Consider the following 13,684-nt stretch of genomic DNA (forward strand, 5'->3'; position numbering starts at 1 on the left):
AAACCAACAGAAGCACATCTTTGCCTTTGGTGGTACACTAGAAGTTGTCACGTTAGTTTGGTTTCTGACGTGACGCCTTCAGTGTAAATGGAACAGGTAAAGGTTTATTAGATGGCTGTGGAGACTTAACCTATTCCTTTGTAGCCTATGATTGTTGACACAGCTACCTACTTGAACTTCAGTGTAAATGACTCTTCAAATTTAGTTTAGATATAGGGTTTCTTCAGTTTGTAAGTGTATTTCACTCAGACCTTTGGAGGATTTCAGTTCAGATTGTGACTGGAAAAATGCTAGTTTCAGCAGATATTTCTAAAGTTGTCTAAAGTTGTTGACCACTGGAATCAGACAGTCGAGGAAATTGGTGATCTCATGGAAAAACATCCCCTAGAAAGACGAGGAACATCTGACATCCCCTTCTTCAGCACTAAATATTTTACTTATTTTTGAAGACATTTTAGAAAATGTCTTCTGTTGCCCAGAATAATGTTAAACCTAGACACACTAGACACACCCTTGTACTGAAAGCTTTTATAATGATATTTGAAAAAAAAAACTCAGGTAATCTTTTTTGTACATTTTCAGAAGAGAATATTTTTCTTTGCTTGAGAAAGTAAGGAACAAATAAGATACATTCAGATTTCTTTAGGAATTAATTAGCAATGAATATCTGGGAGTTTTTTAGTGTAATAATTTTAAAATGTCATTGTGTGACTCCATCAATATATTAGTATGATTTACAAATTGGGGAAAAAAAGAACATATGTCACTAACTCCACACTGACAAAGACTCTGATAATGTATCTTAATGATGTTAAAGAACACACAGCCTGAAGCTCCCGAAGAATTCACTCCCTCTCTGTTTCAAGAACTTGCTGAATTTCATTGCTTCACATTAGTTTGTGTGAAAGTGACATTGCTTTTTCATCTGTCCTTCGGATGAGACGTAAAACCGAGGTCCTGACTCTCTGTGGTCATTAAAAAATCCCAGGGCGTTTCTCGAAAAGAGTAGGGGTGTAACCCCGGCGTCCTGGCCAAATTTCCCATTGGCCCTTACCAATCATGGCCTCCTAATAATCCCCGTCTATGAGTTGGCTTCATTACTCTGCTCTCCTCCCCACTGATAGCTGGTGTGTGGTGAGCGTTCTGGCGCACTATGGCTGCCGTTGCATCATCCAGGTGGATGCTGCACATTGGTGGTGGTGGAGGGGAGTCCCCATTACCTGTAAAGCGCTTTGAGTGGAGTGTCCAGAAAAACGCTATATAAGTGTAAGCAATTATTATTATTATAACATCTAAGTAAGGTTTCCTAATCATTCCTAAATGCATCAAAGGATATTCACAGCACATTGACAATAGAACCATAAACTCACAATCACAGTAAACAGGCTTGGAGGAGCAGGCTGGCTGGATACAACCTCTTGTCATTCCATCTAGGCTCCAGTAAACTATTCATGCTGCTTGACTGAACTGAATTGTAGTAAAGAGTGTACATTCTGTGGTTTGCAATTTCCTTTCAAATGAACATTTGTATTAAAATAAATTATATTTAAGCTAAAGAAATATATAACCTAAAACCAATACATAGGATAAAATATGACAGAGAAAATTGTCACTCTGAACATGAGGTCTGTGTTGATCTCCATCACCACTTGAGAATTATCTGAAGGCTTCCAGACTTCCTGACAAGATTTTGTCTTGTGCTTTGTCAGAAAATTCTAAATCAGTAGCTGCTGTCATCTGCCCATCCCCAAGGTTAATTAGTGTGCTTGTTATTTCTTGATTATCTTGACAGATAACACTGGCATTCTGTCTTCTTTTTTTTTTGTGTGTGAATTTAGTCACACGCCTGAAATATCGCACTCGACAACTGTTCAAGGATTAAACCCAGAATGGCAAACAAATCACACCGATGTTTAAAAAGGCTGAATTCTAGCAATGAGATGCTTTGATCTGGTAAGATATGGAGTGAAAAAGTAAGGTTATCTGAAGTAAATCATTCCTTAAAATCATTTGAGGGGGAAAATACATTTTCTAAATCTTCTACGGTTGTGGCAGTGTGTTTAGATTTTTCTCTCACATCATGAAATCATTTCAGCTGTCTGTCTCTTCCCTCCATGCCTTCTTCCTGGCATGGTTGTAAGCTGGTGTAGAACAAACTCAGCCTCCGCCTGTTACCTTGTGAACATGCCAATATTCCCTCAGAGACAGACCTCCGCCCCCTCAAAAACCCACATGCCCGAAATGTTTTCTGCAGTAAGGAGGATTTGCACCTGTTATGTGTTTTGCGGCAAAATTAGTTTCCGTAAGAGGTTAAGAGATACTATACTTACAATCAAATGGTCTTAAATATGTGAAAGTGTTTTAAAATCTTAAAATGGTAGTTTTTTTGATAATTACAGATGCCTCAATTGCTGTGAAGGCTTTCAAATGTGAATTCTGCCACTCAAAAATAAAATCAAGTGTTCTTGGGCTTCATCTATATAATATACAGTATATAGGGTAGTAATTAATGGTATAATGACTGTGATAAAAGAAATTTGTTTACATCTGATGCAGTTGAGTGCAGTGCCATTTAGTCCCTGTAATTCTAACTCTTCTTTCTTTTCTGGAAACCATTTTTATGTAAAACTTTAAGATACTTAAGTAAAAGGCCAAGGGTCAAAGGTTAGCCTTTAAGGAATCAAATTGGACACTGATGATTCATCTCAAGGTTATGAGTTTTACTCTGATTGCTAAGAGCAGAAGCAGTAGTAGTAACAGCACAGCAATTATGCATAAAAGAACTAATTTTTTTTACTGTATGTTGTGTTATCAGAAACAGTCATACACCTTTTATTTAAACAGTACTTCAGATAAGTAGTATATGCGGTTTATACATTTTTAAAGGGAGTGTTTTTTAGTATCGTTGTTAAAGTGTGCATTTAAAAAGGTGGCCCTGTAGGAAGATTTCTTGTCCTTGGGCTGTGTTGTTATCATTGTATTTCCTGAAATAAACTGTCAGTGCAAAAGGTGCACAGGTGCACCTCCGGAAAGCAGAATGAAAGAACTTTAAATGCCTAAAGGCCTTTTTATTTGTTTATATATTTTTCATTCACTGTGAAGACACCCACAGTGCTCTATGTTCTCCTTCAGTAAATTTATACTTTAAACTTTAAATGCTACTAAAAGATGTTTAAAAATACAGTGTTTAGGCTGGTATCCTGCAAGCACTGGTTGTATTAAAGTAGTTAAAAAATTATTGAGGGACACAGATTACAAACAAATTGTGTTTAATCTTAGACTTATTAAGGTAAGAATATATATTTTTAAATAGTAGTAAAACATATAGAATTTTAAAAAACGTTAACAAACGAGAGGAGGTAGTTTAGCCCATCTAGCCCATTTGGTAGTTAGTAACTAATTAATCCAAAGATTAATTTCTTGTTTCTTGAAGGAAGCCACAGTAATGGCTTCAACATCGCCGGGTAGCCTGTTCCACACTCCCACAACCCTATAGCTAAAAAGTGCTCCCTGTTCTCAGTTTTAAATGCACTTCCACATCGTTTCCACTTATGTACTTTGGTTCATGTCTTCTTACTCATTCTGAAGAACTCTATTGGGTTGACTTTGAGGAATTTTAATATTTGGTGCAGTTCCCATGTTATTAATTATTAAATATATTGTTTTTTTTTATTTACCCCATTTTTCCCCATTTTAAATCAGAGCCTTTTGTGTTGTGTTCTTGTATATGCTTTGAATGTTATGTTTCCCAGAGGAGACCACAACTTGTTAATATTTCTGAATATAGAGGTAACAATTCGAAGCCTCCTTTGCTAGCATTTTCATTCAGATCAGCCAGGCAATAATACGGCTTATTTAGGAGCTGCCTTAAATGTTTGCCCATAATGTGGGTTCTTAAGGAAAGGTCTACACATGCCCTAATAATCACTACTCCCAGACAACTTAATTTAATTAAAGAAAGTCAAGGGCTGTTATTAGTTAGGGTACTTACTATCCCGTCGGTATCACAGTATTTAAGTGTCTGATGTTGGTGAACTCTCTCAGAAAAGTGCCAGTGCGAAGACCTGTCATGTGTAGTTAATGCTTTCCTAGATTAATTTTGATTTCGTAGACAGTACAGTATTATTTAGTGACGTCAAAATGCAAAACATCCCTAATTCAAAGGGCATATGTCATTAGCTTATGGAGCACAATGAGATCTACATCTTTGGTGTATGGAAAATTTACAAGGTATAGATGACTGGTGAATAGGGCTCCGTTTGAAAATAATTTGTAGCCTCGGCAGAATGTGAATGCTGTCCTGTAAAAACTACCGTAAGGTAATAAAAAAAAAGTTATTTCCCTAAAGAGAAAAGGCCGTGGACTACGCAAAAGGTATTGTTGGACATGGATCCTGAGAAGGCTGTCAATGGTGCAATAAGCGAATGGAAGCAGTACATGCCGGTCTGATATAATATTGATTGAGCTCTGTTATAGAGAGGGTAACGAGGGGGGTTCTTTATTGCATTGTCAGAGATGAATAAATTAATTGGGACATCCCATTATGTGGTGATAAACAAAGGGCAGGAGATGGCAGCACAGAAGCAGCTTCAGTGACAGCTCACTAATGCCACATGCCAACGCGTGAAGACATCCTTAGTGTCTGAACATAATGTGTTCTAATAGCCTTGAAGGGGGCAGAGATTACAGTGGCTGACAGGCAATTTTACTACTCATAGACCTTAGAGAGTTTCATCCATGGAAGGAGTGGGGGGAGAGTATTCAACAGGAGAATGTGCTTAACGGGTGTTAGGTAAATTGTGTTCTCAAGGTTAAATAGAATGTTAATTAAATAGTTAATGAAGCTTCTTTATGTAAAATATATAAAATAAGCAGTCTATTCTGTTGATTGATTGCAATGCGATTTACACAGAATTTAAAAAGATGAACTGGAAACTGGCTGTTGAAGGAAGCTCACAGAGAAAGTGTAAGGCCGTAGACTTGAACAGTGATTGTCCTACTGCCATTCTCATATTGTCTTACTTATATTCCTTTCCTGTTGGATTAATAAGGACGCTTGTTTGTTATACTGCAGAACCTTAGAGCATAAGAGCAGACCCTTTTAGGACTGATGAGACATTTAACACTGAAGGGGAAAAGAGAAAAATGTGAAACTATTCATTCAACATCTTACAGTAGCTTAGCCTGTTTTGCTTTAGAATTACGGACATCAGTTGCTACAGACAGTGTTGGTTTTTAAAAGTGAAAAAGGAAGAAATATTTTCTGTTACCTGTAGGCTTTCTTTTTTTTCCCAATTTGCTTTCCTCCTACAATTTGTCTCTTTCCACCTTTAATTTCTGTGAGGACTCTTGCAAGCACTTGTGTGACTGGCAGTGTAACTGCTTCGTTTGCAGCTACCCTTTGACAGCAGTGTCCCCGCTGAACAACACAGAGCTGCAGCAGTACAGCATAGAGGAGAACGGTGGGACGCCCTACAGTGGGAAGGTGAGCGGGCGATGTCACCACCACCACCATCACCACCATCACCATGGATACGGGATGGTCACCACGGACAGCAAAGAGGCACTGGCAGCTGTACAGTGTGGAAGCAGTGAGTCTCTCCTGGTTTTTATCACCCTTTCTTATAACTCCAAAACAAACTTCACCCCATCCCAATAACCTTCAGAGCAGTGATGCGTACCACAGGTAGCTAAATGTGCTACCTCCTACTGTATCTTTGCATCCGGTCAAGTCCTTTCCTCCTCATAATTTTATTGGTGGGTGGTGCCAAGCTAGAGGATCCTAGAGACGTCTCCTGGTCTATTTCTGCTGTGCAATGACCTTTTACTCTCTTAGCAAATGTTGTCTCTCTGGGTCTCTAGCCATGTTATGGAATGCATGCTCTTGTACATATACAGGGTCCTATTAATGTGCAGCATACTCACTTCTTACCATTTGTTGATTATTGAAACTCCCAGTATGAATTAAAATCATCCATTCTTAGGACCATACTTGTTCCTGGTAAGGGTTGTAGCAACCTATAGTTTATCAGGAAGCACAGGGTACAAGAAAGGTCTATGCCCTGGACAGAACACACACAGCCGTAAACATAGGTGTGACTTAGAGATGCCAGTTAACTCAGCTTTAATGTCTTTGAAAGGTGGTAAGAAAACAGAGCGTCCGGCAAAAGGTCATGCAATCGTATGTAGAACATGCAGACTCCTGACAGAAGGGTATTCAGGCTGGAATCAAACCCAGGACCCTAGAGTTGTGAGGCAGCAATGCTAACCTTGCTATAGAAACCTTGGGTTAATGCAAACCAGTGAAATTCAGAAATAGTAGTCAGAACCTAAAAATTGCCTTGGGTTCACATTTGTAAAGAGCATTTCTTTGGTATTTTAAGCCACTTTCTTTATTTATGTGCTTCAGTATGAAAATTACAGTGCTTTGCTCTTGTAAGAGCATTTGAATTGCTTGTGTCTGATGCTTCGTGGTTATGTGGATTTTAACCAGGAACTCTTCATTCAATTCCTGTAGCCTTTGACTGTGCAACATCGATTAGACGATTAATTAATTTTCTTTGCGCCCGTAATGCCCTGAGAAAAGAGCAGAAAGGCTTCTTTTTGGCAAATTGAGACACAACAGAGCTAGCAGTCACAACCTGAAAGAAAAATGTCTCTACACCTCTACAGAGAAATTACTCTTTAATATTAGGAGAACTTGTACTGAGTGAGTTGGTGTAGCATAACATTCCCAACTACAGACACTGCTGTTGTACCTTGAATGAGGTACTTTACCCCAGTTGCTACAGTCCACCCAGAAAATGAGAAAAATATATATATATTTGTTTATATTGGCACATTGTCCAAATTTTCTAGATAATATGGGAAAGCAAGACAAAGGGCAACAGTAAGTTAGGGCCCATATTGTAGTTTAAATTGTGTAATTTAAGCCAAGAGAGGTTGTGTTACAAATTGTACAATGCAATAATGTGAATGTTGCATTGTACAATGTTTAACCTCTCTTGATTTAAATTCTCTTTATATTAATCTATCTCTTGATCAGCTGGATGAGATCAATTAGCAACTAACTATTAAAGAACTTAGATGATTTGAGGTTTGTAACCTTTCTTAAGTTCTAAAACAAACTGTACATTGTCATTGTGTTAGTGTTTTTTTTCTTTGTGTGCACAAATGAAGTCTTAAATACATTTTTATTTCAAGGAAAAATGGTGATTATATTTCCTTGTAAAAAAGCATTATTTGTACCACACAACAAGAAGAAATGGGAATCTGCAATACTGTAGCGTTGTATAAACATTTTCAGACCTGTGTTAAAAAGAGATGTGGATTGCACAGAAAAGCGTGAAAGCAAAATACATTGTACAGCATGTGATACAGCTTGTGATTAAATCCAAATTAATGGCAAATACAGAGTGTGGTTGCGAATATTGGTGTTGAGTTGAAATTTGGCTATTGGATCCAAACAGTAGTGTTTGTACAGTACATTGCTCATTTAACTTTCTGTCAGATTCACCAGCTTTTTTCCATATGAATTTCTAAAGAAGCTAAAGAACTATGTACTGAATAACTGAGTGGGAGTAAGGACAGGTCAATATAGGTTCATCACACAGTATTTTAAAACATCAGATATGTTGTCTTTCACATAAGGCATAATCCCACTATTCATGTGTCTTTTCTTTTAGATATTGTAACTGCTAAAAACCTTTTAATTTTTCAATTTAAATGAAACATCATATCAGTAAAATGTAAAATTAGGATTTCAAATTAAACATACCTCAATACTGTAACAGGGAATGATCTTTTAAAATCTTATTGAAGGATAAGTCATATTGTTTCTGAAATTTACATCAGTGTGTTTCAGGGATGGCACAGAAGTTGAAATTAACCAATGCTAATGTGTCATTTAAGCTTCTTAGCTCAAATTCCAAATTAAATGAGATCGTCTTGCTGTTGTGCTCGAGGTTTGTCTTCTGACATAAATTGTTTAACTAACTTTGGGTAAACTGGAGTGGGGTCAGAATACAAACAACAACATGCCAATTGAACAGCATAATTCTGGTTCCATGAAAAGAAATAAAGTCATTATTTCTAAGGAAGGGGCTTCTGTCAGTGTCTCTCTGCTGAGTAAAGAATTACAAAGGTAGCCATTCAGTCCCTCTCACATTACCCAGTACCCTTTTTTTTTTCGAGGGAGGATGAGCTCCCGAAAAGTATCCAAGCTGTCATACTATAAATCAGGAGAGCAAGATGCCAGGGGTCAAAGTGATGTAGGGTAACAAAGGGACTCAGAGGCAGACCTCAGGACCCTAGATCCAACAGAAGATAGTAGCATTAATATTGCCGGACAAACCTGGAGGAAATTAAATGAATTATATGGAAGGAGATTCCCATGTTGCCACCAGACAGTGGTCCGCAATGAAAGCCCTATCTTAGAAGACCCTGCTGGCCATTGGAAGATGAAGGCAGGGGCTCTTGTGGGCCACACAGACAGTCTCTGTGAACCACCCAAAGAACTGCTGCTTAGAGAGGTTGATCTCACATGGTCACATGGATGAAACGGAGCTGGGCAGATTTCAGACAAAAGAAAGAGAGAAAGAAAGAACGTTGCCTGGTGTTGCCTAAAAGCTTGCGTTGGCCTCAGGCAGCTCTGCCAAGTCCTCTTGTTGACTTTGGTCTATGCACCGTGTGTCAACTTGAGGTCCAGCCATTAAGCAGGCAAGGGAACTCAGTTTGTTCTGGCAATAGCTTTTCAGAATATACTGGGATTTTCTGGATGTCGACAAAAAAAAAAAGAATCCAACTGTCTAATTTCTTTAATCAAATGAAAATAACAGCGGATTTGCAAACACAACATTTCTTCTGTTTCAGAGTAAATATCTTGAGTAGAATTCTATACTTTACTGACTCTCTCTCTTGGTCTGGCTTCTTAGAGAGGTTTAAGGCCTAACCTGGTCTGCTTGCTGACCTTTACAACAACCAGTTGTTGTAAAAGTCAGTTTGTCAGCTTAGATGGAAAGAGATTTCAAGTCAGTGGGTTTACGGGCAAAAGTGTGTTTGTTAGGTTACAGGTTATATGGGGCAACATCACCAGTTGATGATTGGTTGAAAGGCCATCAGGTATAGTTCTGGTACCCACCCTACAGATCACTCATTGATGGATCTTATTTTGGGTGATTGACCATACCCTGTGACTTTTAAGATCATATCTAGATGTGCCTATGGCTCTCTGCTACACATCCAGGCACCAGCTGTACATCATCATGGGAGTTTAGACCATTACTGTACCAGGGAAGACCATTATCCCAAAGTCAGACTCATCTCCCTTAATTTCCCACCTGCAAAGACTACTAGGTCATTCCGTGGCTGAGATCACACAGAGGGGATATCTTTAGCTAAATTCCTGTGCTTTCACACAGACAGGCACCAGGCTGCTTTGTCTTAGAAATACTTAATAAACCTTCATTCTAAGTTAAATAATAGGCCTTGTGCTACAGTTCAGTATACATACCCTACTACATACCCTACATACCCTAATGGAGCACGTTTGATGGAAAAGCTGCTGGAACTCGGAATTTGAAAGTACTTCAAGGCCTACAGTATCACCAATAGGCAGATGTGAAAGATAGCTGGGATCTGAAACGCAAAGTTTCCGAAGAGCTATCAGGGTTTATGAAGACTAAGTACTGACTCTCAGGGCCTTGAGTTTTCCCACTATTAGACCTATGAAAAGGCCAGGAAGAAGGCCTGTATTCATTGGGAAGGAACACAAACGATAGGCTCAAAGCAGACCATAAGAATACTGGGAGATCCCACCCGAGGTGAATGTGGTTTCAGGACTTATGATCCTGCAGTAGGATTGTGAAGCCAAGTTGTGTAAAATTACATTTTGTCAGGGCAACCTGATTTGGTTTCTATGTATAATGAGCTGGCAGGAAAAAGGGTCCCAGCTATGTCAGCTATGGCTCCCACCTTTTAGTTCTATATGGCATAGAAATATGTTTCACCAGTCCTTGAGGGCTGGACTGCATTGCAAAATCTAGGAACCTTAGCAAACCCTCAGAGTACAGGTGCCACATCTAATGATCCTCTACCACAACAGACATGATAATATCTACACCTCAAGGAGTAGATAACTAATGTTGTGTTCAAACCCTTACCATACCTTCAGTATTTACTGTAGTCTTATCTTTTTCTCTAAACCAGTATTTGACATGAAGTAGATATGTATCAACACTAAGGTTCAAGTTCGAGACCCAGAGTCTCAGTAATTTATGAAGAAATTCAAGGTGTTATTAACACCTCATTAGGTGAGGTCTTACCATTTTAGGGCACTGTGGAGATCCTGAAGAAAACCTACTTTCCAAGTGGGTGCCCCCCCCCACTTGGGATTCAAGAATTCTAACGTCTGCACCTGAAACATTCAGACATTCAGCTAGAGTGAAAGAAAAGGGGAAACAGAGGACAGGAATAAAAAAGGAGATCAAGCTGGTTCTCCATAGAAACATTCTTCATTGGGACTAACAAAATTATTAATTATTTTGACACAAGCTGAATAATTTGAATGTTTTGTACATTACCTGTTACCTGTTGTTGTTTTGCACATTGCCTGTTGTCTCTGTCTTTCTTTTCTTATACAATCGTATTGTTGTTGTTTTTTGTACTGCTTACTGTCTGAGAGCTAGCTAAATAGCATTTTGTCATACCATATACTGTACCTGTATATGAGTATAATGACAATAAACTTGAACTTGAATAAAGCTAGAGAGGTTGTGTCTGGCCATCAGTGAGGCAAATAAATAGTGATGAGCTATCATGTTGGCCCAGTCTCATAAAAGGGCAGGGATGGGTAACATGGTAGGGGTTGGTCACTTGAGTGTGATACATACTGTACCTACTCAGCAGCATGACAATGATGAAGACACTTCCCCAGAAGGAACTACATTTTTTCTTAAAAAGGAACAATAATTATAGAACAAGAAGTTGATCATTGCATGCCTCCCTGTACTAACCAACTGTATATTGCATCACATTGAAGGTTTTGATCGTAATAATCAGAAGTTGAAGATTGCACCTGGAGTGTTCAGAAAGAACAAATGGTCTATGACAGATTCTCATCAAGTCGCACCAATTTCTGCCGGTAGCAATATCTACTAGAGGAGGGACACTGAAATTTCCTTTGCTCATGTGGGTTTGAACAGGGATCCGCCACTTGAGAGAACGAACATATAGAAAAAATAAAAATAAATAAAAATGTGTCTTTCCAAAATAGCCATTGCTGTCTATCACTTCAATTTGCACCCTTTTGCTTATTCTTGTTAGACTTTTATCTTGCTCTAAATTAACTTTGAGAAGGAGAATTGTCTTGTCTGACCTTTTTTTTCAGCAAACCCCTGTCAGCTCTGTAGTAAGTACTGCATTCTGCGCTAAGTGTTATTAAGTGATTTGTTGAGAATCCGGTTAATTGCATAATCAGGTTTAATTTTACTGCCTCTCACTGATGGAGAAAGCCAGGTGCTCTAAAGGAGAAAAATTCTGATCACTTCTCTTCCATCTCTCATTTTTATGGCTTCAGCATTTGGATGAAAACACACCTCCTTCAATCTTGGCAAAAAGAACTGCATTTTGGAAATCCTGACACTGCACACTTATTGTCTGGCTTTGAGCAGTTGCAGCACAATCAGTGAAGGTTCTGAAAAGTGAGCAAAAGCCGTGAGAAGTTATTAAAGTTTTATGAGGATGCTCTTCAATTTCAAAATGCAGACTGCTGATGTGTTCACTTCAGACCTCTTCAGAATCGCCTATGACTCCCTCAATCACCCTCAGATTTCTAAAAGTCTTTTTCTTTTTTAAAAACCCTTCAGCATGTTGTTACCCAAAGACATAAGTAAGCTAAAGTCAGTATGCTCATGCAGATGTTCGCTTCAGATCCTTAAAGGGCTTCCGGTTATAAATATAAAACACCACCTGCTCTCAAAAGTATTGCAATTAGAACAGATCTGAAAGACATTGACACTGCAGGAAAATGTTAGAACCCGAGGCTGTTGGATTGGAGAGTAGTTACAATGTCGAAATGAAGGATCAGCATTTTGCTTGCTGTTGGATGTATGAGACAAAGTGAAGTAATCTTGCCTTTAAATTTCTTTGTTCCCTTTAAGGAACCAGGTGGAAACAGGCAGTCATAGTGAAATCGGACCCCGGGATCTCAGGGATGCTTTTATCCACAATTAGAATTCTATATGTAGTAGTTCAGGTGGGTAGCTGCGTCAGCATGCGTAGGCTGCAAAGGAACAAGTAATAGGTTTATTCCATGCTGAAAAAAAGAAGAAAGAGAACACAACGTTTCGGCCGTGGAGCCTTCTTCAGGTGTCACACCTGAAAAAGGCTCCACGGCCAAAACGTTGTGTTCTCTTTCTTCTTTTTTTCAGCATGGAATAAACCTATTACTTGTTCTTCTATATATAGTGATTGAAATCTACAAATCTGATACTTTTAAAACCCACGTGGTTGGCTTGGTGGAACCCGACAGGCAGGTAGAGACTTCATGACAGCCGGTCAGGCCTTGTCGTTTGGGATATCCCAGTGGCATCAGATGTTTTAACATAGGTAGCAATGCTTGGGGCAGAGATGAACTTACAGGGAGCACTCTGTTTATTAAATCACAAATAAGCTCTTTATTTTTTCAGTATTATTTTTGTATTTTTTCCCTGTTAATGATGAACATCACGTAATCATAAAGGGAACCAAGTCAGAAAATAGGCATCTGTTTTCGTAGACACGCCTTGAAGTACCAACCCTGCTCCCTTATCAGTATTACAGTTGAACTACAGAACAAAGTGACAGAAGAAGGCTCCACGGCCGAAACGTTGTGTTTTCTTTCTTCTCTTTTAAGCTTGGAATAAACCTATTACTTGCTCCAAAGTGACAGCATGTTGCTTGGGCATTACAGAAATGATTAAGACCTTCACTAACCATCTATGAATTACAGTAGTTTGTAGCATAAACTATAAATTATCTAACTTTGATTGTAAGCTTTGGCTAGGGTGCTACCTGCATGGAGTTTGTATGTTCTCCCCATGTTTGTGTGGATTTCCTCTGGGTGCTCCTATTTCCTCCCACAGTCCAAAGATACTAATTACTAATTGTACTAACTGTACTAATTAACTGTAGGTACTGTAAATTGGCTGCTGGGTTAATCGGACCTGGTGTGAGTGTGTGTGTGTTTGTACTGTATATGCGCTGCGATGGACTAGTGTTTGGTTGAGAGTGTACCTTGTGCCCATTGCTTGCTGTTATAGGCTTTGGCTCCCAGGTGACCCTGATTTGGATGAAGGGTTAGAATATGAATAGTTGGATTGGTGACTAAGTTTATAATTTTTTTAGTCTTGCATGGAAAAGTTCTTGCTCTCTTCATATTCCATTGTAAACCAGTGATGTAACATTAAGATTCTAATTAAGGTAAAATTTTGAAGATATTTGTTTTTACTTATTTTGTGTTGTCCTTCCTGTGATTTTTTTAAACAGAAAATTTCAAGACCATTACCATTTAGAGTTTTCTTTTTATATTAGTCACAGATATACCCGTAATGCACTTTTGTAAAGGTTAATTGATACTAAAGGACCCATTAAAAGCTGCTTTCAGAGTGCTGCAAATGTGGTTTTTAATGAAGAAATACTGAATGCT

The 13,684-nt window shown here is 38.5% G+C and overlaps 1 protein-coding gene across 3 annotated transcripts in view; it reads left to right on the forward strand.

Moving 5' to 3' along the window:
- Positions 1 to 13,684, forward strand: part of epb41l4b (erythrocyte membrane protein band 4.1 like 4B) — a 154,621-nt gene that overhangs the window by 95,150 nt on the left and 45,787 nt on the right. For all 3 annotated transcript variants that reach the window (XM_088929223.1, XM_088929224.1, XM_088929225.1), the window contains one exon: positions 5,395 to 5,591. In XM_088929223.1, coding sequence (XP_088785349.1) covers positions 5,395 to 5,591 — 197 coding nt within the window. The remainder of the gene's footprint in view (positions 1 to 5,394; positions 5,592 to 13,684) is intronic.

The sequence above is a fragment of the Atractosteus spatula genome, chromosome 12 (assembly GCF_055471065.1).
Source record: "Atractosteus spatula isolate fAtrSpa1 chromosome 12, fAtrSpa1.hap1, whole genome shotgun sequence".
In the NCBI taxonomy this organism is placed as follows: domain Eukaryota; kingdom Metazoa; phylum Chordata; class Actinopteri; order Semionotiformes; family Lepisosteidae; genus Atractosteus; species Atractosteus spatula.